Source organism: Sinocyclocheilus grahami, unplaced genomic scaffold (genome assembly GCF_001515645.1).
Source record: "Sinocyclocheilus grahami isolate Dianchi unplaced genomic scaffold, SAMN03320097.WGS_v1.1 scaffold137.1, whole genome shotgun sequence".
NCBI lineage: Eukaryota > Metazoa > Chordata > Actinopteri > Cypriniformes > Cyprinidae > Sinocyclocheilus > Sinocyclocheilus grahami.
Window position 1 is genome coordinate 2,371,490 of NW_015505316.1, and position 26,432 is coordinate 2,397,921.

The 26,432-nt window shown below is 36.4% G+C and overlaps 5 protein-coding genes and 1 long non-coding RNA gene across 9 annotated transcripts in view; 3 read left to right on the plus strand and 3 right to left on the minus strand.

The window, feature by feature from the left end:
* Window positions 1–1,700, plus strand: part of LOC107591134 (protein RCC2 homolog) — a 5,258-nt gene extending 3,558 nt beyond the window's left edge. The window contains exons 4-7 of the mRNA XM_016280176.1: window positions 274–417; window positions 1,030–1,161; window positions 1,275–1,402; window positions 1,689–1,700. Coding sequence (XP_016135662.1) covers window positions 274–417; window positions 1,030–1,161; window positions 1,275–1,402; window positions 1,689–1,700 — 416 coding nt within the window. The remainder of the gene's footprint in view (window positions 1–273; window positions 418–1,029; window positions 1,162–1,274; window positions 1,403–1,688) is intronic.
* A 359-nt stretch (window positions 1,701–2,059) lies between these two features.
* LOC107591111 (uncharacterized) lies at window positions 2,060–2,523 on the plus strand. Its single transcript, XR_001609855.1, has 2 exons — window positions 2,060–2,157; window positions 2,257–2,523. It is a non-coding gene; the product is annotated as an uncharacterized lncRNA (long non-coding RNA).
* Window positions 2,524–4,590: 2,067 nt separating this feature from the next.
* On the minus strand, window positions 4,591–5,602 carry LOC107591115 (60S ribosomal protein L22-like). Its single transcript, XM_016280156.1, has 4 exons — window positions 5,521–5,602; window positions 5,105–5,215; window positions 4,874–4,998; window positions 4,591–4,777 (listed from the first exon to the last, which is right to left on the minus strand). The coding sequence occupies exons 1-4, from the start codon at window positions 5,530–5,532 to the stop codon at window positions 4,633–4,635; spliced, it is 393 nt and encodes a 130-aa protein (XP_016135642.1). The 5' UTR covers window positions 5,533–5,602; the 3' UTR covers window positions 4,591–4,632.
* Window positions 5,603–6,140: 538 nt separating this feature from the next.
* Window positions 6,141–14,971, plus strand: LOC107591112 (RING finger protein 207-like). Of its 3 annotated transcripts, none has more exons than XM_016280152.1 (18): window positions 6,141–6,248; window positions 6,555–6,766; window positions 8,233–8,365; window positions 9,825–9,969; window positions 10,053–10,134; window positions 10,222–10,297; window positions 10,406–10,531; window positions 10,682–10,728; window positions 11,497–11,569; window positions 11,660–11,728; window positions 11,831–11,899; window positions 11,973–12,094; window positions 12,166–12,343; window positions 12,551–12,736; window positions 12,809–12,860; window positions 12,955–13,072; window positions 13,551–13,643; window positions 13,741–14,971. In XM_016280152.1, the coding sequence occupies exons 2-18, from the start codon at window positions 6,576–6,578 to the stop codon at window positions 13,883–13,885; spliced, it is 1,905 nt and encodes a 634-aa protein (XP_016135638.1). In that variant the 5' UTR covers window positions 6,141–6,248; window positions 6,555–6,575; the 3' UTR covers window positions 13,886–14,971. The 3 variants fall into 3 exon arrangements, with proteins under 3 accessions (XP_016135638.1, XP_016135637.1, XP_016135639.1); XM_016280151.1 differs by having other exon boundaries at window positions 6,576–6,766; XM_016280153.1 differs by lacking the exons at window positions 6,141–6,248; window positions 6,555–6,766 and adding an exon at window positions 7,447–7,548.
* A 72-nt stretch (window positions 14,972–15,043) lies between these two features.
* LOC107591113 (protein-S-isoprenylcysteine O-methyltransferase-like) lies at window positions 15,044–18,369 on the minus strand. 2 transcript variants are annotated; one of them, XM_016280154.1, is made up of 6 exons: window positions 18,084–18,369; window positions 17,672–17,760; window positions 17,271–17,440; window positions 16,911–17,035; window positions 16,349–16,441; window positions 15,044–15,542 (listed from the first exon to the last, which is right to left on the minus strand). In XM_016280154.1, the coding sequence occupies exons 1-6, from the start codon at window positions 18,300–18,302 to the stop codon at window positions 15,360–15,362; spliced, it is 879 nt and encodes a 292-aa protein (XP_016135640.1). In that variant the 5' UTR covers window positions 18,303–18,369; the 3' UTR covers window positions 15,044–15,359. The 2 variants fall into 2 exon arrangements, with proteins under 2 accessions (XP_016135640.1, XP_016135641.1); XM_016280155.1 differs by lacking the exon at window positions 16,349–16,441 and having other exon boundaries at window positions 16,818–17,035.
* Window positions 18,370–19,840: 1,471 nt separating this feature from the next.
* Window positions 19,841–24,893, minus strand: LOC107591150 (draxin-A-like). The gene is made up of 7 exons (XM_016280192.1): window positions 24,849–24,893; window positions 21,927–22,393; window positions 21,649–21,830; window positions 21,198–21,312; window positions 20,741–20,833; window positions 20,078–20,167; window positions 19,841–19,994 (listed from the first exon to the last, which is right to left on the minus strand). The coding sequence occupies exons 2-7, from the start codon at window positions 22,390–22,392 to the stop codon at window positions 19,882–19,884; spliced, it is 1,059 nt and encodes a 352-aa protein (XP_016135678.1). The 5' UTR covers window position 22,393; window positions 24,849–24,893; the 3' UTR covers window positions 19,841–19,881.
* Between the last annotated feature and the right edge of the window lie 1,539 nt (window positions 24,894–26,432).

Sequence of the window (26,432 nt, forward strand, 5' to 3'; positions counted from 1 at the left end):
ACATGCTGACTGAATGTATAGCAGTGAATTTATTCTTCTATGTGAGATAAATAAGAGTTAAGTTGCAATAACTGATAACAATCATATTTTAATCTTCAGAGTAGGGAAATTTGAGATACCAGAATCTCACACTGAAAACATGAGACAAATCGGCCAGGTGCAAAAATCAACTTCACACTTAAAATAAGAAAGAGGAAGTGTGTGGGTTGCAGTGATTTATGGAATTTTCATCTTTGATATACTTTTCATGAGTGTCTGTGTGTGTTTTCGCAGCTGCTTACAGGAACCTTGGGCAGAATCTGTGGGGCCCCCATCGCTATGGATGTCTCGATGATGTCCAGGTTAGCTGTGTGGTGTCTGGACCCTGTGCTGCCCACAGTCTCATCATCACCACAGAGGGCAAACTCTGGAGCTGGGGTAAGTGTCCACACAAGAACAGTCTTTCCTGTTTTAAATTAGGATTTTAACCCGGCCCTCATAAATGCCACATCATGAGGAGTAACATAAAACGCTGGCAACCCATTGACACTAAAGACACAAAGATGTGTCTAGAAATGTACTTTTTAAAAATGTTTAACTTTTTTTAGACAACCGTTCAAAAAGTGTTTTTTTGTGTGTGTGTGTAATAAGTGTCTTATGCTCACTAAGGCTGGATTTATATGATCAAAAATACCATAATAATAATATCTTGGTATATTACAATTTAAAATATTTTTTATTCTAATATATTATAATATATTACGTTCAACATAAGTGCAATTTATTCCTGTGATAGCAAAGCTGAATTTTCAGAAGCCATTGATTTGCTGTTCAAGAAACATCCATCTATATATCTATCTATCTGTGTGTTTGTGTGTAAGTAATATAGTACGTCAATGGTGATAAATTTTATGCATCCTTGCTGAATAACAATAAGAATAACAATTCATTACTTAAAAAAAAATGACCCCAACCGTGTGTGTGTGTGTGTGTGTGTATATATATATATATACTTTAAAGATATGAATTTCTGCCTCTGGTCCTTCTCAGGTCGTAATGAAAAAGGGCAGTTGGGTCATGGAGACACTAAACGATTGGAGGCTCCGAAGCTAGTTGAGGGCCTGGGGGAGGAAGTGATTGTAGCAGCTGCTTGTGGTAGAAACCACACCATGGCTTTAACAGGTAGGCAAACTTTTGCGAAATGCGGTATGTTGGTCATATAATTGCCATAATTATAATTGCGTTGTTATAATAATATAACTGCAAATGTGGTGTTCTTATGCTTTGTCTCACAGAAAATGGTACTATCTACTCCTTCGGAGAAAACAAACTGGGGCAGCTAGGTCAGGGCAATCAGACAGATCCTGTGCTCAGCCCTGAGCTGCATTTGAATGAAACGAGAGCGCGCGTCCGTGCCTCTGCGGTGATACAAGAGACATGCGGTGAATTCCAAACAGAAGTGAGCATCCCTATGCCCTACTCCCTTCGAAGGGCAGAGCCCTTGAAGTGTGTTCTTTGAAGGGTGCAGGGTATTACTGTCTCGTATAAGCGTTTGAAACTCCCTTGGCGAAGGGAATGACTGACCAAATGTTACCTTGACAACGCTGCGCGTGCGTGCAGCATTCAGTACTCCATCAGTGGTTGCAAATAAATATTTATAAATATGGTGTCTTACATTAAAATAGACAAATGTAATTTTCTATTAAAAGACTTTGCTTTAAAAAAACATCACAAGATCTCCTAACCAAAGATCACATGATCTTCAAGTGATTTATTATTATAATTATTAGGGCTTCATGTTAATGTTTATGCTAAAAAAAAAGTGCATATAGCTGCTAATTGTTTGATTTTCAAATATAAAACTTATTGAAATGTTTTCAGTGTGTGTATCAGTTCTTTTTGAATGTTTTCATCTAATTTGAACAAAACCGTGATAATATTGATAATCGTGATATGAAATTTTCATACCGTTACATCCCTAATAAATATATATATATATCTTTGGTTTTGATCAAATAAATTAAGCCTTGCTGAGCATAAAAGGCTTCCTTCAATAGTGTAAGATGGCAAGTTTCTCATATTTAAATTTTGCATTTTTAGGGGTATGGTGACAACAAACCCAAGTCATCCACCACTGCTCAAGAGGTCAAAACTCTGGATGGCGTGTACTCAGAACAGGTGAGTTCTGCTGTCAAAAGCGTGAATCATATCCTCCCAGAATTCTGTTCTATGTGATATAATCGTATGGCTATGCAACTAAATACTTTGTCATTTCAGGTGGTGATGGGCTATTCTCACTCCCTGGTTATTGCTCGGCAAGACACAGAGCAGGAGAAAGAAAAGCTCAAGAAGCTTCCCGAATACAACCCGCGCACACTCTGATTGGACACCATTCACATTTTCTCCAGGGGCTTTTTTAAGGAATGCCTCTGCTCACTAGGTCATCTGGGTAATCACAGTTTGGTTGGGATGTGATTTTATTTTTCCTTTATTTTTGGACATCATATTGCATTTTTGAAAGACAAGCCACATGTCAGATAAAAGTATTAGAGAAGTTGCATTAACTGATCTGTCTAGGCTTGGGCGTTTCAGAATGGTAATTGTGGCATCACATGTCTGTTTTATTTTCACAATAGAGCCAGCAACTACTCCGAGCACTCGGACTCCACTGGATCCATCCTCTTTACTTATACATTCCTAATGGAAGTATATCAGATTGTTTTGTTTATTTTTCCATAACAATGACTGTGAGATCCATGTCTGCTCTCTTCCAAAAACTGGTGCTAAATCATTCTAATGCAGACTATCAATGGGCTAATGGTTAACTAAAAGACAAACTCACTCCATTCTTGTGCCTTTTTAAGTGAGACTATTCAGGCTGAGGAAGTTCAGTTGGTCCTATGACAATTCAAGTGTTATGGGGCACTTCATCTTTTAAACATCACTTTCATTACTTCCAGCTCCATGTTATCATCACCATACATAAGAACATCATTTTCCTCAAGACCACGTAGCTAATATGTAAGCTTTTTTTCCCTTTCCGTCTTAAGATACAGACTCCTGTTAATCTGATCAGGGAAGTATTATCAACTCCTGCAATGCAAATGAGACATCAGCTGTGAGATTTCTATTAAATTCATTCTCCCTTTTATAGAAATGTAAATCCTTAATGTTTGTGCCCTTGCTAGTATTGTTAACTACAGAAATGCTGTTCTCATGTGTTGATGTTAGCATGTTTTTGAAATAATGGACTTGATGTTGAGAAGAGTAGGATTGTCCCATCATCTGGGACCACAATGTCTTTACAGAGCATCATTTCATGCAATATGTTGAATACTGTGCCATTTCTTTGTGTTCACCTGGGCTTAAACTGTGATCACATTTATGTTTCATATTCTGTTTGTAAGTCCATGCAAGAATCCATCCAGTTTGTGGACGAGCAACAAGCTGATGTGTTTTATGTTCTATAATTTTAAATAGTGTACTCGCATGAAATGTGTTCATTTGTTTAGGCAATATATGTCCAGGAACTGGAATTCCTATTCCTATTCTGAATTCTATTTTTTTTTCTTTCTTAATATTAAATAAAGGTTCATGTAAGTTGGTATATGTTGATTCAGTTTTATTTTTACCCGTGCACATGCTCCGTTTTTATCCTTCAAGTTAGCGGAACAGTGTGCTGTTATCTTAGTTGCCATTAAGTAAAAATTCACCCTATTTTCCAAATGCCTGTTGCAGGTGTTGTGAACAATTAATCTGTGCATGTTTCATTTAAAAGACTTTTTGATTCAACATTAAAAATATCAGAACTGGACCTTTTAGAAAAAACAACAGATTTTTGTTTTCTCTCTGGTGAAGTACGAGGACTCAAATTCCCACAGCTCAAAATTCAAACTGATGCATAAAACCAAATCCGTTTGAACTAAAAAATTATTGTTTTCTAATAATGTTACACTCAGACGTACATCATAATATATGTTCTATAATTTTAAATAGTGTACTCACATGAAATGTGTTCATTTGTTTAGGCAATATATGTCCAGGAACTGGAATTCCAATTCCTATTCTGAATTCTATTTTTTTTTTTTTTCTTAATATTAAATAAAGGTTCATGTAAGTTGGTATATGTTGATTCAGTTTTATTTTTACCCGTGCACATGCTCCGTTTTTATCCTTCAAGTTAGCAGAACAGTGTGCTGTTATCTTAGTTGCCATTAAGTAAAAATTCACCCTATTTTCCAAATGCCTGTTGCAGGTGTTGTGAACAATTAATCTGTGCATGTTTCATTTAAAAGACTTTTTGATTCAACATTAAAAATATCAGAACTGGACCTTTTAGAAAAAACAACAGATTTTTGTTTTCTCTCTGGTGAAGTACGAGGACTCAAATTCCCACAGCTCAAAATTCAAACTGATGCATAAAACCAAATCCGTTTGAACTAAAAAATTATTGTTTTCTAATAATGTTACACTCAGACGTACATCATAATATATAAAAAAAGATCTTATGCCACTTCATTATTGTGGTAGATTAATATGAATAAATAGGTGCGTGTTTAACATCGAAACATCAATGATAAAGAACTACATCTGGATACATAAAATGTAGTCATATATGAATTTATTTAAAGAAGCAAAAAAAAAATCAAGATTTTAATCCTCATCCTCCTCTTCTTCCTCATCCTGGTTGATCTGAAAGTAGCGAAGCTCGTAGCTTTCTTTCGTGTTAGCCACAACACGCAACCAGTCTCTGAGATTGTTCTTCTTTAAGTATTTCTTTGTAAGGTATTTCAGGTACCTGCAGAAAAGATGAGAACAGTGGAATAAAATGTAAAAAGTTGCGGTTAAAAATAAACTTGGCAAAAACAAAGACGAGATGTATCAAAACACACACCTCTTGGAGAAGGGCACTTCAGAAGAAACTGTGATTTTGCTCTTGTTTCTTTCAATGGTGACCACTCCACCTCCCAGGTTTCCTGCTTTACCGTTGACTTTGATGCGCTCCTGTAGGAACTGCTCCTGTATCCACACACGCAAATGACAAGTCATAAACTCGGCTAGCGATTATCTGACTTCTACAGTATAATAAACATCGTTTTACATAATAAGGACTTGATCTAGTTACAAAGTTTGAAGCATCCATAATGCCATCTTCAACGGGATGCGTGCAGTCCAGCGTGAACTTCAGGACCTGCTTCTTCTTCTTCTTTCCACCTTTATAGCTCTGCTGCTTCTTCTGCAATTAAATACAAGAAAATGTATACTCTCAGTCTTGTGTCTATAACAGTCCTGTCATTATCATTAGAATAACAAAATCGTTAGTAGAAATGTTGCGCGCAAGATTGAATCAAGTTCTCTGTTAATTTGGCTGCACGGGGTTCATTCAATGATACATAACGATTGCTTTACGTACTGGGCTATTACTAGACTTATTTTGTGAAAGCGATTGTGTTTATTACGCAATCTCGAATGATGTGTATACATGATAATGAATGGAAACGTCTGTTATTTTATTAACTAGGTCCGTATGTTCAAACTTACAACCGGCGCCATAGCTAGAGATTTCTTCGAAAGGAAGAACCACGACTGCGCGAGCGTGACGTCGCAGACTGTTTAATCTAGCGCTGAGGTAATCGATGTGTTCGATTAGTCTGTTGTTGAATATAATAATGGACGGTTAATCCAATAATAATAATAACGTACTCTGTTTACGATTTGACCATACAAAATTGTTTCCCATGGAACACAAAAGGAGACGTTTGAATAATGTTAATCTGACCAAAACTTGTGACCCACAGAAGATAGTCATTTCTTGACGAATTTGGAATGATTAGAGGATGAGGAAATGATGACAGAAATGTCATGTTCCAGAGATATCCTATTAAATGTGGACAGGCGTTTAAGTGTTGATCTTTTGTAGAAAATGACCCACAAACTTCTATTTTTACACGTATATGAAAAGGTCTAATGAACTAATGTTTTGAGTGACGCCATTATTCTGATATGACATGTTAGTGTAAGCAAAGGTATACTGTGTGATTTATTTTTAGCTGCCTGGGCTCTGCTTTTGACAGACAATGGCATCTGGTTTGTGTTGTATAATCAGGGTCTGAGTATTCTGGCCCCAACATATCACACCCCCTCAGACAGCACACACAGGAGTGTCAATTGATTGTTTGTTGTTGAAGTCATATCCTGCATCTAGGAACCCTCAGAGAACATTCACACAGCATTCACTCCATGCAGCAGAAGCACTCGGACAGGACAAGGTATTCAGATATTCATTATTTGTGAATTAAATATGTATATTTATTCTTTCCGTATCTTTTAGGTTGTATCTATTCAAGTGACCTTTATGTTGCTTCGGAGCGTATGGCCTCATTCAGAGGCTTGTTTCTGGTTTATAGCTTCAATAACGAGTAGCCTACTAACCTTGGATCTCAAAGAACTTTTTAAATATATTTTCTGATTCAAGGAGAGCCCAAGGACACCAAGCATGCTTAGAATCATATTTATGATAGATATACTGTATAAATGTACAATGTGTAAATGTGTTCACGCATATACTATATCAGAATATCTGAAGGTCTTCTCAGATGTCTGGAGAGATCTTTTCCCCTCTGGATAATCTCTATGACCTGGACAGTGCCAACTGCCATCCTCTGGTGTGCCATTTGTGCCAAGAACAGTATGAGCATCCATGTTTACTGAACTGTTACCACACGTTCTGTGCCAGCTGCCTGCGTGGAAAGGCTGTGGACAGCCGACTGACTTGCCCTCTCTGTGGGTAAGATTTTACCTTATTTAATCCTTAATCACCTTATTCTGACAATTCACACAAAAAATATTCATAAGTATGCATTATTATTAATGCATTAAGCATACGTATCAAAATTAACAAGGTAATTGCAACTTTTTATATCACAATTTGGACTTTTCTCTTGCAATTGCAAGTTCTCAGAATTGTGATTGACTCAGAATTGTGAAATATAAACTCTTTGAAATATACATTCTGAGTTTATATCTAACCGTTTTGACTTTTTTCTAGCAATTCTGTGAAAAAAAATCATAATTGTTATATATAAAAAAATTCATAATTGTAAGATAAAAAGTTGCAGTTACTTTATTCCATGGCGGAAATGGGCATTCATACTTATGACGTATGCATTTGAAAAATCTAACATTATATTTATAGATCTAAATGGTCAAACGACATTGCCTGGTCAACTATATGGTGCCAGGGGCATTTGTAGGAGAGATTACCTTCAACAGCTGCTCCATAAACCCTGCCTATGTGTTAGACTGAATCGAAAGTCTCTGGGCACATTCTGCCAAGGCCACTGTGGTATCAAACAATAAACCTAACACTATCTGACACTTGACATTGGATACATGGGTCCTGGGCTGGCTACAGTTAGAGATGGCTGAAATGCCTGTGTGCTCACCCTTTTGCTTCCACATAGTAAGTCTAGCAGCAGCTTAATCGCACACTGTAGATCTTGCACCTATGGAAGTAATATATAAAAAAATGGGAAAAAGTTGGTGGTCTTTATAAAGCAGCATGTTAGAGTAAGTATGAATTTGTTTTTAGCTGGTTCAGTGTTAATTTGAAGGTTACTGCACATTTCTCAGTGTTTGTGTTGCATTATGAGTGCTGCAGCATGAGTGTTACATTATGGCATTGTGATTGCATGCATTATGTATTTGTCATTGTTATGCATTAGCAATGCAAAGTAGAGTATAGGACAATATATCATTGTTTAAATCACTTTTTGTCAAATACATTGTGAATGCTTCTCATGAAAGTGAATTCACAGGGAATCTTTGAACTATTAAGCTTTCACTCTAAAAATGCTGGGTTGTTTCAACCCAACTTTGGGTAAAATATGGACTAACCCAGCTTGTGGGTTAAAATTGTAATGTAAAAATTTAATCCAACGGTTGGGTTAGTCCATATTTGACCCAAAGTTGGGTTGAAACAAGCCAGCATTTTTTAGAGTGTAGAAATATTAAAATAGTCTTTTTGCTGGGAATTACGCTTATTTGAGTCTCATGTTTGTGTTTATTTTTGACTCTGTGGGGGTTTGTCTATCAGTCTCTGTTATATATCAGAATTCAAAAGAGAGCTATTTGTGTCGTTGTTGCTATGAGGGAAAGATAAACTCGTCAATGCCAGATGTATGACTAAGACATTATCAGGCAATGGGTCAAAAGTTCTGCACAGGCACACAAAACTGTCTGTTTCTTTTTTAGACATCAGTCTGTTGTGAAAGGAATAAATGCACTTCCCCCAGAGGATCGACTCCTGAAGTTCTTGGTGGACAGTTCAGCAGACAGTGAGGAAACCGTGCAGTGTGCTAACTGTGATTTGGAGTGCAAGAAACAGGTCTCATTATCACCATCACAACACTGAAACATGCACTTCATAAAGACTTTAACGGTTCCTTAAAGTCACAATGTAATGGAAATAGCGGAAGATTCTTTTGTCATATATTGTGATGCACCGAGTGAAACTAGTGAAATGTAGGGTGGGGATTTTATTCATGGGTTGATTGGATGGAGGCAGATCTGAATGTGTGCTGATATAGTAATAATATGATGAGTACTTTTACAGAATAAATATTTTGGAAAAAATGCAATTTCATAAATGTAGTTCTTGCAAAAGTTGTTTATACAGAATTTTTAAAGGAATACTTCACCCAAAAAGTTAAAATCGCTGACAGTTTACTCACCCTCAGGCCATCCAAGATGTAGATGAGTTTCTTTGTTATCGGAACAGTTTGGCTAAATTTAGCATGATGTCACTTGCTCACCAAGGGCTCCTTTGCAGTGAATGGGTGCCGTCAGAATGAGAGTCCAAACAAAAGTATCATAATAATCCATGCAACTCCAGACGATCAGTTAATGCCTTATGAAGTGAAAAACTGTGTTTGTAATAAATCCATCATTAAGGCCTTTTAACTTTGAATTGTCACTTCTTGCTAAAGTTCCAGTCCATAATTCATTATTACGCTTCGTCCAGGTAAAAAATCCACTAACATATTTGTTTAGAACTGTTTTGGACTGTTTTCACTTTCGGTGCTTGATCTGTGCATATTTCTCTCCTGATTCAGACAAGTCAACTTTATCATTGAGAAAGTAAAAATATTACAGAGGGGCTCACATTTTAGAAGCAACGGTTTGGAGTTAAAAACATAAATGATGAATTTGTTTATTACAAACATACAGATTTTTCACTTTACAAGACATAAATTGATGGGCTGGGGTCGTGCCAATTATTTGTGGATTATTGTGGTTTTTATCAGCTGTTTGGACTCTCATTCTGACGGCACCCATTCACTGCAGAGGATACATTGGTGAGCAAGTGATGTAATGCTGAATTTCTCCAAATCTTTTCCGATTAATAAATAAATTCATTTAAATCTTTGATGGCCTGAGGATGAGTACATTTCCAGCAAATTTTCTTGTTTGGATGAACTATTCCTTAAAGATCTTTTCTTCCATATTGTGATTTACGTAAGAGTGAAAAGGATTATACAACACATTGCTATATGAACAACCAGTCAATAACTACTTCTTTTAGGTATGTGTTTGATTCACTAAAAAGAACCATTGGAGTCAATCAAAGAGTCATTAGAATAATTTGTAAACAGCGGTTGCACGGTACCTTTCTGATTCACTAAAAAGAATTTGTTGAGAATCAGACTAAACTGGTCGAGCTGTAGATTCAGTAGCAGTGTCTGTGGCATGAAACTCTGTCACAGTGTTTAATTATGTTGCATTATTTAAAAAAAAGATTAGATTTTGTCTGGTTACGCATTTGAACCTTCTGTCACAAACCCCAGGATGTGGATGCAATGTATTATTGCAACACTTGTTGCCAGCCACTGTGTCGAGACTGCAGGGAAACCACCCACAAAGCCAAGATGTTTTCCTGCCACGAGATTGTCTCCTTGGCAAAGCGCACCAAAGAAGCCCACAAAAAATGTGGTGTGTGTTTTGAAAACCACTTCTCAAGTTTCCCCTGCAAAATAACAAGTCTTGAGATTCATGCCGTTTCTGTCTGATTGCAGCCCTCCATGAGGAACTCTACATCATGTTTTCTACAGAGAAAAAGTCCATGCTCTGCATCAACTGCTTCAGAGACATGCAAGTGTGAGTTATAAACTTAACTCACAGAGCATGAAATTAGCATATCACTCATACGATTTCAAAATAATCTGGGTTTATCGAATTCCATAGGGAGAGCAGAGCACACTGCATTGATATTGAGACAGCATATGTACAAGGCTGTGAAAAATTGGACCAAGCCGTCTTAGTGAGTTTCTCTTCCATCCTTTTCATCCAACAGTAATGTGTACTTTCATCTGTATCTGTATTGTGTGGAGCTGTGAAGCACCTATTGAAGTAATTTCCCTCTCCTCAGGCTGTTAAGGAGCTTCAGACGTCAGCGCGAGAAGCCATTATTCTGTTCAAAGCCATGATTGGAGAGGTCAGGGTCAACGTGGATGAAGAAGAGAGCGCCATCTGCACTCTGTTCAATAATATGCAGGTGTCATGCACAATTACATGATTCTGGCTACTCTTATACGATTTGGATTTTTTAAAAATTGTTTCATCATTTGAAATGTTTTGAAAGGGTGAAGTTTATACGAAATTATTAATAATAAAATTGGTGATTCACATATATTTCTTTCCTCAGGAAAGACTAGCAGAAAGAAAAAAGATTCTACTCAAGGCAGCACGAAGGTAAATAAAATATATATTACTTAAAAATAGAAAAATAAGACATTGTACATTAAAATCTGTTACGTGACTTTAAAAGCACTAACTGTACCATGATGCTTTTTGTCAGACAAAAAATATAGTGGAGTGAAATATTAAATATTAATTATTAGAGATACACAATATATTTGTGAAAATACCATATCAGTTATCAGCTGATATTATAGTTATTAGAGATGTCAGTATCTATATTGGAATATTTAAATATAATAATATTTTGAACATTTAAATATTACAATTTTAATATCTGCCATTTATCAATTAATATTTGCCATTTATCAACCATAAGATAATTATTGGTGTTGGAATTTTAATTTCAGTGCATCACTATTATAGCATATATACAGTATACAGGTGCATCACAATAAATTAGAATGTCGTGGAAAAGTTAATTTATTTCAGTAATTCAACTCAAATTGTGAAACTCGTGTATTAAATAAATTCAATGCACACAGACTGAAGTAGTTTAAGTCTTTGGTTCTTTTAATTGTGATGATTTTGGCTCACATTTAACAAAAACCCACCAATTCACTATCTCAACAAATTAGAATACTTCATAAGACCAATAAAAAAACATTTTTAGTGAATTGTTGGCCTTCTGGAAAGTATGTTCGTGTGTATATAGAATACTGCATATTAATATAATAATAATACATGTAATCTAAGTCCACACACAAACTGAACCAAAGATCTTAAGGAACACTAATCCTCTTTTGTGTTTTTATTTTCTAGTCAGCATGAGGACAAGGAGAGAGCCTTCAAAGAGCAGTTATCTCATCTTGCAGCACTCCTGCCAACTCTTCAGGTAAGCGCATTTTCTTCATGTCTTCATGCATCTTAATATTTTCACATATTCTTCTTGCTTTCAGACATGTTTCCATTGAATTCTCTCCAGGTTCATCTTGTCACATGTTCTGCCTTCCTAAGCTCAGCAAATAAGTTTGAGTTCTTAGACATGGGATATGTGAGTACAAACAAATAAAATATTTTTATTAAATAATAAAATAATTAGCTAGGGCATGGTACCAACAATAAGAATTATAATTGATATTTTCACCTCACACAGCAATTAATGGAGAGACTAAAGAAGATTGTGAAACTACCACACAGGCTGAGACCAGCACAGAGCAGTAAGGTTAGTTTACTAAATTCAAGTATGTTAAATAAGTCAATGCATAAGTTATATCTGCTGTAATCTATCTCCACAGATAAACACAGAGTATCGCTCCGAATTTGCTCGCTGCCTGGAGCCGCTCTTGCTGTTGGGGCAGCGGCGTTCAGTGTCCACTGCAGGGAGTGTGGCTTTAGGTCTGGGAAACGCCAGTGGATTGTGAGTCTGTTTATTCAAGCAAATTAAATATGCTTATTTAAACATTAAATCTTTTGATTATCTTCCTGCAGGATGCAATCATCTCTGTCAGTGCAGTGTCACTCTCCAGCCATGAGCGACATGTCACTGTGCTCCTCCGTGGTGCGCAGGCCGACCTCACACCGTTACATAAGCACCAAGGTCCTGCTGGCGGAGGGTGGAGAGACGCCTTTTATGGAGCACTGCTGCAACTACGAGAACAGCTACAGGGTGAGAATTTCTTATGCATTCATGGTTCAGTCCATGATATTTTATTTTTAGCCATTTTCTGGGCTAATATTCTTGCCAAGAGGAAATTTCAGGAAAATAAAATGAATGGTATTATATTATGTCCAACCACTAAATGCTTATTTACATAGAAAAAAGTTAAGCAATACTGTTCTGCAACTGACAAATTCTCCATGTCTGTTTAACTAGACTTTACAGACAGAAATCCAGAAGCTCAAAGACCAGGTGCAGGAGATTCACAGAGACTTGACCAAGCACCACTCACTCACCAAACCCGACACCATGAATGAGATTTTGGAGAGGTCTGTTCAGGTGGATAGACAGATCTCCGCAGAGTACTCCTCAGTCGAGCTCATGCGGGCCATGTTCGAGGAGGTGAGATGCCAATACTGACAGTAGGTGGAGGTAAAAAAAGAGACTTCATTGTGCAATTAATTTTGTTCTTAGATTTGGGAGGAGACGTTACAGAGGGTGGCAAATGAACAGGAGATATATGAAGGTGTGTAAGTATTTAAATGCTTAAGATTTATCTGCTCACTGCAGTTATATCTTAGTTACCATATTTAGTGATTTTTGATGGTCTTCATTTTTAGCACAACTTCATGACCTGCTTCAGTTAAAACAGGAGAACTCCTGTTTGACCACTATTTCCAGCCAAATAGGCCCCTACATTCGCTCCATAGCAAAAGTGAAAGAGCGTCTGGAGCCCAGGTACTGGAGCTTGATGTATCATTCACAACGCTTATAGAGTAACATAAATCATATATATACACAAAAGTTTGGTATCTGTTTTTGAAATAAGTCTCTTATGTTCACGATTAATTTGATAAAAAAAAAGTAAATATGAATGTTATTAATAGTAAGAAGTAAAATAGTACTATTTTGAAATATTACTACAATTTAAAATAATTTTCCATTTCAATATATTTTAAATTGGAATTTATTCCTGTGGTTGCAAAACTTAATTAACTGAAGTATATTCAAATAGAAAACTGTTCTTTTAAATATTTCACAATATTACTGTTTTACTGTATTTTTGATCAAATAAATGCAGCAATGATGAGCATAAATAATATTCTTCTTAAAATTTTGCCAATCTGATTTTGGACTCACCCATACTCATATATATATATATATATAATACTTCCATTATTGCTTTTTTTTTTTAGTCTGATTTGTTTTTTAACAGGCTGAAGGAGCCTAAAGAGCTCAAAGATGATCGCACAGAAATCATGCTGAAGCTGTATGAGGACAGTACCTCTACTGCGGACACACAGCCCAGGTAAGTTACCAGCAATTTCTCAAAGTATATAATGTAGACAGACACACAGTTATTAATTATAACGCATTAATGGCCATTCCATACTTCACCAATACAGTAATGAGCTGCCCTGTAACACTGAGGACAACTGGACTCTAAACAGCCAATCAGAAGAGACCAATCCCAAGAACAAAGATTACTACAGGCCAAACAAGCAGAAGAACACCACTGATACAGCCAATCGCAAAGAGATACCAATCTGAAACCGCTTTTGTGATTGTCAGTTTAGACATGTTACCCCAAAAAATAAGCATGTATGTATGTAAATCTAATTTACGGAAGCTGGAAAGAGAGAAAAACTACTAGTTTACAGTGCTTGTATTTTAGAGAATCACAGTAATGTCAAGTAAACATTATAATCAGTGTTTATTTTAAAGGTTTGTTACATTTTGCTGAAGAGGTTAATCATGTAAGTGGTACAATTATCATCCAAGAGGTTGGGTGGTCCTCTCCTATTAGCTTTTTGCACAAGCGTAGTGCAACTCTTACATCATAAAAACCTATTGCATTTGTTCAAATGTCCATTACCTGTACGCATACAATATAGTGCTCGTCATTGGTTAAAAGTGTGCATGAAATTCCTATTCTTTACCCAATGTCTATATAAGCTACATCATGCCAGGAGAAGAGTGGAGCCTTCCTCCCAGAAATGTAAAATCGGAAAGATTAAGACTTTGGATACAGCATAACCCCTCCGGCATTCGGCCTTCTGAATCCCACCTTCGTAGAAACCGATTTTCTTGTTGAATTATCATGCAAGTGTGAAGGGAAGTGACAAGACGTGGATATGGTATTGAGTGAGTGAGTGTGGGAGTGAAGACGAAAAGACACTAATGCATTTGACAGGACATATGCATAACTGAAGGACTAGAAAGACCAATGGGGAACATGTAATCAAAAGAAGAATTAAGCCTGTAATTTATCACACGTTTATTTTTCTAACCATAATATTAAAATTGTCCAACAGCATTAACAAATCACAGATATTTAGAGATTGTCAGAAATTAGTTTTAAAATGTGTATGCCTGAGAATCTGCTCTGGCTGATCGTAAAAATATATATTTCTGAGACACGATAAACTAATTTTTACACAAAACAAACAATGTCTAAATGGCCACTGCAGTAAATATATCTTAAGTCCAATTTAAAGCCTATCTGAATAAAAATACCTCAAGAGATTTAAAAATCTACTGAAAAACTCTGGATGTTCGTAAGTAGTAACAAACCAATGTCTTGAATCTCATTTCTAAGGTTTCTAACCACAAAACCAGGGGATTTAAAAAAAGAAAGACAGACAGACAAGAAAAAAGAAACCAGCATATGAAATTACATGGTGCAAAGACTGTAAATATGAGGATATCTGAGTAGGAGTAAGACAAAGTGTAATAACAGAAATGTGATGAAGTGTAGGTGACAAGACAGATGCTGACGAATGTGGTTTGTGTACTAGCATCTCCGATGGTGTTGAGGGTGGAAGCTCCACCCTGCTCAGAGCAGACCGATGTGTCTCAGAGCAGATCAGCGAGTCAGTTTTACTGTGCTGCCACCTCATATATCTGTGCCGCCCCCAGGGGTCGCGACATGATGCCACCAGGCAACTAGCTCGCTCAGAGTGCCAGTCAGAGGTGTCCAGGTGTGCACTTTCAGGCTATTTCCTCCATTCTATGCAGTACGGCTTTAGGAATTAACCCTGATCCCTGAGATGAAGGGCAAGCCAGTGAAGACCACCTTCTTGTACTCAATGTAGTCCTCTCCAAAGAAATGGATGAGCGAGATCTCCTCTTCCTCAATACGCTCTCGAAAGAAGCGCCAGCTGGCGATCGTATATCCCAGTAGACATATTGGGTTGCACAGCATTATCTGGAGAAAAAAATAGGTTTAAAACAAAACATTTAAGACAAAACATATCTTTTAGACTCTGCCAGTCAAAAGTTTGGAATAATTATGATTTTTGTGTCTTATGCTCACCAAGCCTGTATTTATTTAATAAAAAAAAAAAGAGAGAAACAGTAATGTTGAAAAATGTGAAATTTCATTGGTGTCACTTTTTGGAAACTGTAATACACATCATTCAAAAGTATGATTTAAAATTTTTTATCAGGAGGGACACATTCAATTTATCAAACATAACAGTAAGGAAATGCAGTTCTTTTGAGCTTACTATTCATCAAGTTTTCCACAGAAAGATTTTTCAACATTGACAATAAGCACCACATCAGTCATACTCTAATATGACCAGACTGTCATATTAGAGTATGAATATCATGAGACACTGAAGACTGGATTAATGGCTGCTGAAAATTCAGCTTTGCCAGCATAGGAATAAATTACCTTTTAAAATGTATTTAAATAAGGAACAGTAATTTTAAATCATAATAAAATTTCACACTATAACTGATTTTACTGTAATTTTTATCAAATTAATACAGCCTTGGTGAACACAAGAGACTTCTTAAAAAAATATTTTGGTAGTGTGAATTTTAGGGACACAAAAAAATAATCAAACAAAACGTAAATATATATTTAAAAGTAAAAGATAATAACAACAATAATTATTACTAGTATTATTTGTATTAATATTATTATACTAAAACAAATTGTTTGTAAAGTTGCTTTAGAAAAAATGTACTGTGAAATACTATAAATATAAATTCCATTTAAAGTACCTGAGTGCCAATGCTCCAGTAAAACCAGCCCACATAGGAAGGATGTCTGAAGAGAGCGTAAACTCCAGTGGTGACCAGCACGTGGCTCTGGGCCTTCATGAAAATTCAGCTTTGCCAGCATAGGAATAAATTACCTTTTAAAATGTATTTAAATAAGAAACAGTCATTTTAAATCATAATAAAATTTCACACTATAACTGATTTTACTGTAATTTTTATCAAATTAATACAGCCTTGGTGAACACAAGAGACTTCTTAAAAAAATATTTTGGTAGTGTGAATTTTAGGGACACAAAAAAATAATCAAACAAAACGTAAATATATATTTAAAAGTAAAAGATAATAACAACAATAATTATTACTAGTATTATTTGTATTAATATTATTATACTAAAACAAATTGTTTGTAAAGTTGCTTTAGAAAAAATGTACTGTGAAATACTATAAATATAAATTCCATTTAAAGTACCTGAGTGCCAATGCTCCAGTAAAACCAGCCCACATAGGAAGGATGTCTGAAGAGAGCGTAAACTCCAGTGGTGACCAGCACGTGGCTCTGGGCCTTCTCATTCTGTACTATGTGGTTGAAGTTGGATCCTGCTGTCAACATGGCAGCTTTGCGCAAACTCTCCCCACAGAGAACCATCACCAGACCCACCAGACAGAGCCAGTCCATCTGCTTCATCTCTGTGGGGAAATAAAAACAGACAGTGATTTCAATAATGAGAAAAAAAATAGTTCATGAATAATAATAATACTGTAAACTTTAGAATAATTTCACTTCAATCACTCTTAAAAAAATAAAAATAAAAAGTAGCTTTGGCAGTATGTTATATTATTTTATATTACATTACTATGTATCAGGTTTAAAAAAGCAAAATCAAACTCTGGCTGCTAATCTCTGGCCTAGATTGTATCAAACCTGGAATAAGGAGCTTTTCCACAGTGAACTCTATCCAGGAGGAAATAGCTGCTACTGTGTACTCAACACTATGGTTGAGCAGGAAGGAGTCTAGAGACAGACTGCGTGGGTTGATGATGGCAGTAACCAAGTACTCAGAGTAGTGAAAAAATGACAGCGAACACATATACCTAGTGAAACAAAACAGTCAATACGGAGCGATGTTATTATTCCATAATTCATAAAAACTCATTCACTTCTAAGACCATTTAGAATTATCTTCAGTCCTTATATACAAACCCGATTCCAAAAAAGTTGGGACACTGTACAAAGTGTCCCAACTTTTTTGGAATTGGGTTTGTATGTTAAATGTGTAAATGAACCTCAAATAGACCTAACCCATTTCACAAAAGTTTAATTACCAGCCAAAATGTGTCCATGTTGTATCTGCAAAACTTAAAATGAGACCACATCCAAAGGCAAATCCAAGAAAGCAGGCTCGAACAGCCACCTGATTAAGCAAAGAGGAAGGAAATTGTGAGCCAGTTCCTGATTCTGCAAACCCTCATACAGTAAGCTGTCTTCCTGGAGAGCTTATTTATATTGAGAGAAACCTATACGAGATCCCATTAGAGAGCTAATGTAATAGGATTATACCTGTACACAGGACATTACCAGTGATAGAGTCCTGTAGCCTTTGCAAGTACACATCTAGATATCTTTATTCATTTAAAACGTGTATATAGCACCACAGTGGTTCAGTTACACAGTAATTTCATATGTGCTCTATCTGTACAACACACATCAGATTCACACTGTCTCTCTGAGTCTTACCTTGTATAAAGGTCCCTTGTATATGACTAGCAGAAAGCCATTGATAACTGTAATATACGCCGCAATGGCTATTTTCCCGTTCACGTCCGTGAGGTAATCGAATACCCAGTCAATGTGAGCGCCGAAATTTACAAGTAAGGGTATTATATTGACGCCCAGTCCTGAGATAAAGCTAATAATACTTATCCTCCCTTCTAGCACCAACTTGCTGCCTGCCATGTTGAAAACAGAAAGATCTCGCGGAGAAATCTCGCGTGACTTCAGAGCTCACGCTTACTTGCTTACTAATTTTTTTGACAGTTTTTTCAGGCTCATTGAACTGTAGTTAAACATTCATTTATCCTGATGTGCGAATTTAATTATAAACGATTCAATTATCCAATTATTATTATTATTAGTAGTAGTAGTATTCTAAAAAATTCTAAAAACGAAATAATAATAGATATAATGACTATAACACTAATTTGTGGTATAATAATATTAACATTTAATATATTTATTTAAAACCATACAAATTGTCAAAACGTATACACATTATTGTTTCCTTACCAAGAAACCGATTGTGCCAAGATGTTAATGATACTAAAATATTACTATAATTACACAATGCATTTTAATGAAAGTATTTTTATCATGTATATTTTACAATTTACTAATAAAGCAATAAAACCAAAATGATGATTCACTCAAGATGTGGGAAAAGGTCCTGTTTATAATCAGCAACCCATATACACTTGATAAAATAAAGAATGAAGTATTAATCTACAGCTGTAATATGTGGAATTTAGATGGTGATGGTGGAGGTGAATACCACAAAACATAATGCCAGTGTCAAATCAGCAAAGCACAATATTTATCCTATAATAACAACTGCATGGCTCTCAATGAGCATGATGAAAAGCATTATTTGTAGCACAAAGCAGTTGTAGAGTAATTCAGATTCGAGCTGAAAGGAAGATTTAATGGTTTAATAATGTGAGATGGAGATCTCCCCTGTGTCCTTCTTTGTGTGTCCATTCCAAAGCTGCTCGTCTGATTGGAAGCTGGGGACCTGGCAGACGTTGCAGTTGCAACATTAAATAGACTGTCTTTGCATGCTCAAGTCAAGTTGATCTATAACTCAACACTCAACCACATGAACACAAAATACTAATTACTTATGTCTTCATGCCTGAACTTTCAATGAATACAATTTTTTTGTTTGTTTCACAATGACATGTCTCTCAATCTTAATATCACACATATACACAGAGTAGCCCAATTTTCATTCATTTGAATCAACTGGCCTTGCAGGTATACATAATATTGTAGCGTTCTCAGACAAGGACGAGGCATTTTGACGTACAAGGGGTGTTTATTTGGGCTGTTGTTGGCCACAACCCACGCCGTACACACCCCAACTTCTAAGAGAACCGCACTTGAACCAGCAAGGCACTCATTCTCCCCCCTCCTTCTCTCTCACACAGGGGCGGAGCCTCTTTTCACATCCAACTCGAACATCCAATAACAGTTCACAACACAAAAATGAATACAGTGCAACACTAACATTAAGCACATTGTTATCTATAACACAACATGCTTGAACATGCTACACTATGTTCTCCTGCAAATATCATCATCAGTATTATGCATTCCTAAAATATTGCTGTTTTACAAATTTCGTAAACAATTATATCTAAGAAAGCAATCACAGGATATACATGAACATTGGCAAGGATGAATATAAAATGTTCCAAAACAGTGGAAATATAATCATATGCATTTGGAAAGGAAAATATGACAAATTCTCCTGCCTTGTTTAAACCATAATGAACATGCCACGGTTTAAGCTTATACCCTCAGGATCAACACACTGTCCCTTTTTGCGTGTGATGCGGTAATGCCTGTGTAATTTAGCATAGCACCGAAGCCCTGTAAAAACAGGGAAGGAACATTTTAAATATGGTTTCTTCTTTGTCAGCATGAGTAACAATCAGTGCCAAACACTTGCTCACCTTCCTCACACATGCAGCTATCATAGCACTTGTTGTTGAAGCCGCGGTTGTGAAGCTCACATACATGTGTCCTGAGGTTGCAGCAAGACCCTGAGAAAGTTCATGAAAAAGAGGTAAAAATGGTGTCAGCGTTTATTTGACTCAATCAAATTACATTGAATTATACTACTTTTCAAAATGTTTGGGTTCGGTAATATTTGTAATGTTTTTGAATGAAGTCTCTTACGCTCACCAAGGCTGAATTTATTTGATTAAAAATACAATAAAAACAGTAATATTGTGAAATATTATTACAATTTCTATTTGAATATATTTTAAAGGATAATATATTCCTGTGAACAAGGCTGAATTTTCAGCATCATTACTGCGGTCTTCAGTGTCACATGATCCTTCGGAAATCATTCTAATGTGATGGTGCTCAAGAAACATTATTTGATTAATAGGACGTTAAAGGGAACAGCATTTATTTGAAATAGAAATCTTTTGTATCATTATAAATGTCTTTACTGTCACTTTTGATCAGTTTAATACGTTCTTGCTGAATAAAGTATTATTAAAATTCTGAGTGGTAATATATTGCATTATAATTACTGAAATTACAAAGAGAACAGATACAATATAGTATAAGGGGCTCATTGTATTAAAGCATGTGGGAAAAGTCACCTGGCAGACAATCTAGGTGATGTTTGCAGCTCTTATCTGATGTAAGTGTCACAAGTTCAGTGCTGGGGCTTTTTGTGGCCTGTTTGTCTGAACCTGGATAGAAATAGAGCAATTGTGTTATGGGTATAGTAATTCACCAACACCTCACAACAGACACCAGAAGTTAAAACATCTTAATAACAATTACTCCATTTCATTTTTGAATATTAAAAACATTTGGCATTTTCCATGCAGGGACTAATGAGGTATGTGGAAATATTTGCCTAATAGTCCTAAATGGTTCATTCCTGTGGTCCCACATGTAAAGCAATACATATTATTCTGATGAACGGTGTAGCATATATTGCAAAACAACATGCACAAATTATCTCAAGTCACCACTTCAAAACAAGAACACTTAAAAACTGAAACTCCCAACATTAATAGCAGAAACAATATGTCTGAAATATTGATCTACCTCGCTTCTTAGAAAATTGCTTTTTGTGTGGAGGCCTCATATCTTCATAATCAGTCCAGTCAAAGAATGCCATGTCGAAAGTGGGCGTCACATCTCCACCTGAATAACTTCTGACCTGAGGTACAAAACAACATATTCAGTATTCATGTCCCTATATGAAGTGTTGAAATTACACTTTTTCATGTGACCGTAAATCACTTCAATTGCTAATCCTCTGAGGTTCGATGAAACAAATTATGGTGGTATGTGTTATACCTTTTGAGCCAATAAACAAGAAATTGTTTCATGTGTGGATTTAATTGATGGCATGAACCTATTATCCCTCATAATGTAGGTCACTGGGATTCAATTTTATTAAGCCTGTTTCTAGACACTGATAGATGAGAAGAGAAGCTGAGATATTTTTTAATCAGTGTGATTAAAAAAAACTGAACAGCTAGACAATGGTTACCTGTGGTTTTCTGGAGGGGGGTGGCTTTGTGGCGGGCTCCCCACCGACTGCTGCAGTTACGGGCAATATGAAGGAGCCAACGGTGGCTGCAGGGAACACTGGCTCTGTGGGACTCCCAAAGGAGTATTTATTGAGCCTTTGATCAAAAGAAACCCTCCGTTTCTTCCCTAATGCCAAAGACACTATGCAAAGAAAATGCCAAGTAGATAATTAAGAAATGGCAGGACATTTATAAAGGAGTTTTACTTTGCAAAGTTACTTTGAGGATTCCTTTTTACCTTCATCATGAGTCCTAACGATGTGCCCTCCAAACATATTGCGACCAGTGGGACGTCTCACTGCCTTCTCTGGAGTCTCAGCACCAAGAGAAATATTCATTTGCTCTGGAATTAAAGAATCAAACCCCTTGGAGTTTCTCTTTTTCGGAGTGATTATCCGTCTTTTATCTGGCTCCATCTCTAAGCGGACGGGACTGAGGCCCTCCAGGTCTGGCCCTTCATTTTGGGTGTGGACCACAGTAATGTGGGGCCTCTCTCTGAGCTGGCCTGCTGCCATCCTCTCCTTGTGATCTCTGTGCTTCCTGTGATGACTGTGTTGATGTATGGATGCCTCTGGCCTGGGCGGGATAATGACATTGTCTCTGAAGACTTCCATGGCTGAATTGTGGCCTGTTTCAGTGCTCAGTGTCATGGTCACCAAGTCAAGGAGGAGAAACGAGCCGAAATACCAACATAAAGCCACCATTCTAGGATTCGAAAAGATTAAACAAATAATACAGCATTAAACAATAATGAATCACTATATACTATCATTCAAAACTTTTGGGTGAGTAGGATTTTTTTTTTTGGAATGAATTATTTTTTTTATTTAACAAGGATGCATTATTGGACTGATTACAAGTGACAGTAAAGACATTTATAATGTTATTTATGTCTATGTCAAATAAATGTGTTCTTTTGAACTTTCTATTCATCAAAGAATCCTGGAAAAAAATTAAGAAGCACAAGAGTCAAAACTGATCAAAATACGACATGTTTTTTGAGCATCAAATCAGCATTTTAAAATGATTTCTGAATGATCATGTAACACTGGAGTAATGACTGCTGAGAATTCAGCTTTTGCCTTCACAGAAATAAATTATTTTATAGATATATACAGATTAATATGATGATGGCCTGATAAAATGCAGTGAACTAGGAGACTGTAATATAATGCCAGTCTCCAAAAATCTGTTCTTATTTTAAGCAATGTGTCACAGTACAAAAAAGAAATTCATTTAGATTGAGTTACTGGCTTTGAGACAGCTAAATGCAGATGGGCAGAAAATTCCCTCTATTCACACAACATCAGATCTTCAAAAAACCACCTGGTCTCACCACAAGCTTGTATAGGACTCGACGCACACCGAAAAGGAAAAAGAATGTCTTGAAATAAACCAAAGCAAAACAGCTTGACAGACCATTTGATGTTATGTTGCTCTTCTTTTTGTGAACATTTGCAGTGCTTTGGGAGTCGCGCCCGGCTCTACATTGGGTCTTTGATCTTGACACCAGTGGACAGCACTGAATATATGTTGTGCAAAGATTCTTCATAAGCAATGGTGTCTGGGGGAGTTTAGAAGTGTTATATTCCCTATCTGACTTATTACAATATAATACTCAAACAGACATGTAAGCGCATTCGCTCTAACTGTAATTTTTCTAAGCATCTTAGAGATGAGGATGAAGAGAACAGATCCAAGCCAAGGGATTTTTATCCTCAGAAAATGGGGTAAAGCAGATGAGTGTGACTAATTAAACAAGCGAATTTAGCTTTCATGTACTGACAGACTAGAGTTGTGACAAATCCAACATTTCCCAAATGCTTCTGCATTTACATATATGAATGGCAAAACTTGGAGATTTAACCGAGAGCTTATGATTTGGATGCTATAGATGAAGCCTGAGGATGTTGAAAGATTTACAGGAAAATGATTCAGTTTAGTTGAACTTTTTCAGATGTTGGTGTAAAGTCATCATACGCTGTATGTCACCACAGTTTTTTGAGAACACTACAAATTGCAGAAGGCACTAAAACGCTGATAAAACTTTTAAACATTTGTTCACATATAGGCTAATCAAAATACCATAAAAAGAAAATGCAATCATTTGAAATTTGTTGCAATCACACATTTCTCTTGGAAGCACAGCATAATCTACCAGAAAATGAAACAGATAATAAGTGTCTCTCTGTTTCCTATGCATTTAATTATTCCAATTCTGCATTTGCCGCTGATCACGTGTCCATATTATCTTTATTAATTTCAGGATCCCATGCTGTGCACGCCAATACTGCTCAGGAGCCTAAAAATATCAAAGCCTCACCCCTTTCTCTCATTAGGCTGTGTAAACAGTGACATGATTAATTCATTGTTCTTCCTTATACAGAGACTCCACTTTTCCTACTTACGAGTATCGCAAACCTATTCACTTTAGAAGCCAATGTAATATGCATATCATATAATACTTTGGCAATAAATGCATTTCAACAATTTCTGTTAACATAATGACATACTTAATGCATCTATAATTCTGAATTAACACCTACTGATAATAGTTTTAATACAGTTGCACTGTTTACCTATGCCTCATAAAACAGCTCAATAATTACTAAAGAACAATGACAAAACACATTTCTCTTTGAAGCACAGCATAATCTGCCAGAAAATGAAACAGATAATAAGTGTCTCTCTGTTTCCTATGCATTTAATTATTCCAATTCTGCATTTGCCGCTGATCACGTGTCCATATTATCTTTATTAATTTCAGGATCCCATGCTGTGCACGCCAATGCTGCTCAGGAGCCTAAAAATATCAAAGCCTCACCCCTTTCTCTCATTAGGCTGTGTAAACAGTGACATGATTAATTCATTGTTCTTCCTTATACAGAGACTCCACTTTTCCTACTTACGAGTATCGCAAACCTATTCACTTTAGAAGCCAATGTAATATGCATATCATATAATACTTTGGCAATAAATGCATTTCAACAATTTCTGTTAACATAATGACATACTTAATGCATCTATAATTCTGAATTAACACCTACTGATAATAGTTTTAATACAGTTGCACTGTTTACCTATGCCTCATAAAACAGCTCAATAATTACTAAAGAACAATAACAAGCATTCAAGAGAAAAGAATGAGGAAAGTGTTCACCTGTTCTCCGGTGTGTGATCCGTTCTCTCTGGCTGCAGTCAGTCCACAATGAGCGCGCGCGTGTGTGTGTGTGTGTGTGTGTGTGTGTGAGAGAGAGCTGTAGAGGAAAGAGTCTCGAGCTCTCACTGAAGACTGCGAGTCGCGGGCGTCGCCTAACCTAAATACCTGAACAAAAGAAGCGCTCTCATCTCATCACACTGACTCAACCAATGGTCTAGGTGTGACAGTTTTTAACGATTTAGGTTTTAGGAAATGTGATGGCGAAGTTTTCATACTGTTACTCAGTGAAACAAGTCAAGTCAAGTCTGCTTTATTGTCAATTCTTCCACATGTACAGCACATACACACAGAGAATTGAAATTGCGTTACTCTCAGACCCTTGGTGCATACAGATAACATAAATACAGATAGGTACAGATTAAATACAAAATACAACTATACAAATAGCAGGTGTGTGGAAATATTTAATTTAGCTGCTGCCGTAAGACAAAATTGTAAAAGGTTCAGTACCGCAACAGACTAATTACAATCAGGCATTACAGACAGCAGAGGATGCCTAATAATGAATTGTAATTAGCAGGACCTATATAGCTAGCAATTAATTATAGTAACGCGGAAAGTGTGTAATATGGACAGTCTTACGTCTAACATCTAAACTTAGCGTACTGATCTGTGAAATTTAAAAATGCATGGTCTTGGCCACGAAAATGTTTTCTTTTCTGTACAGGTTAATTATGTGACACCGCACGACACTGACAAATAATGTCACTGTGCAGCGATGCACTGAACTACATTACTGCTGTTCTGTTCTGACCCGCTGCATTCTTGTAAGTGTGATTAAACTGGGAGGGGTTCATTCCCAGTACATCTCCCAGGGGTTTGATCATATAAAGAAACCAGGCCAGAAGCCCAGAGAGTGATTGGTGGATGACAGTAGTAATGTGGAGGTGGAGGTTTTGGGGTCCAGTGGAACAGCAGTTAAATGAGTTGCTCACATCTCCAGGGGAACGCACGTGCTGGAGGCAATAAATCAACCGCCCCCTCCTGCTCCTGCTCCTGTTTTTTAATGTAAGTGCATCACACACCGCTGAGATGTACCAATTTAGGCTGTGTTTGGCTTAGGGTTACTTTCACGCATAATTAATTGTTATTATAATAGTAAGTACAAGTAACGTGTAACAAGAACACCTTAAAATAAAGTGTTACCGTTTTTTCTTTGCATATTGCATCACAGCAATTACCTACAATTGTTGATATTACAACAAATCCCAACATAAGATCCGTTTCTGGATCGATAATAAAATCCCCTCAGGGCAACATTCATTTCCATTCATTTTTCCATTTAGTCTTGACTAAAGACTTTTCTTCATTAATATGCTGCTGGAAAAAAAGGATAGGAGAATAACGCCTCCATTTTAAGTACACAGGGTGAGTTCAGTTCATCACTTCTTTCAACAGACCAAGATTTGGCAAATGCATTTCCGTCTCTTCCATGGCACTGCTTCTTGTCACTGAAAACACAGAGGAGCCACATCTTCTGCTGAGCCTGGGAATAAGCGAAGTGTCTCCCTCGAATACTTGGAG

What these genes read in the sequence shown, in the direction of transcription:
- LOC107591115 (XM_016280156.1), bottom strand. An exon ending in TTATGGATGCTTCAAACTTT is followed by an intron (nt 4,999 to 5,104) that starts GTAACTAGATCA and finishes GTGTGGATACAG; the next exon opens with GAGCAGTTCCTACAGGAGCG. An exon ending in GAAGTGCCCTTCTCCAAGAG is followed by an intron (nt 4,778 to 4,873) that starts GTGTGTGTTTTG and finishes TCTTTTCTGCAG; the next exon opens with GTACCTGAAATACCTTACAA.
- LOC107591112 (XM_016280152.1), top strand. Translation starts at nt 6,576, where the DNA reads ATGTCTGGAGAGATCTTTTCCCCTCTGGATAATCTCTATGACCTGGAC. An exon ending in TGCTTCAGAGACATGCAAGT is followed by an intron (nt 10,135 to 10,221) that starts GTGAGTTATAAA and finishes CGAATTCCATAG; the next exon opens with GGAGAGCAGAGCACACTGCA. An exon ending in AGTTCTTAGACATGGGATAT is followed by an intron (nt 11,729 to 11,830) that starts GTGAGTACAAAC and finishes CACCTCACACAG; the next exon opens with CAATTAATGGAGAGACTAAA.
- LOC107591113 (XM_016280154.1), bottom strand. Translation starts at nt 18,302, where the DNA reads ATGGCAGGCAGCAAGTTGGTGCTAGAAGGGAGGATAAGTATTATTAGC. An exon ending in GGAAAAGCTCCTTATTCCAG is followed by an intron (nt 17,036 to 17,270) that starts GTTTGATACAAT and finishes ATTTCCCCACAG; the next exon opens with AGATGAAGCAGATGGACTGG. An exon ending in ACATAGTACAGAATGAGAAG is followed by an intron (nt 16,442 to 16,910) that starts GCCCAGAGCCAC and finishes ATTTTCATGAAG; the next exon opens with GCCCAGAGCCACGTGCTGGT.
- LOC107591150 (XM_016280192.1), bottom strand. Translation starts at nt 22,392, where the DNA reads ATGGTGGCTTTATGTTGGTATTTCGGCTCGTTTCTCCTCCTTGACTTG. An exon ending in CCCCCTCCAGAAAACCACAG is followed by an intron (nt 21,313 to 21,648) that starts GTAACCATTGTC and finishes TTTGTACCTCAG; the next exon opens with GTCAGAAGTTATTCAGGTGG. An exon ending in TAGCTGCATGTGTGAGGAAG is followed by an intron (nt 19,995 to 20,077) that starts GTGAGCAAGTGT and finishes CTGTTTTTACAG; the next exon opens with GGCTTCGGTGCTATGCTAAA.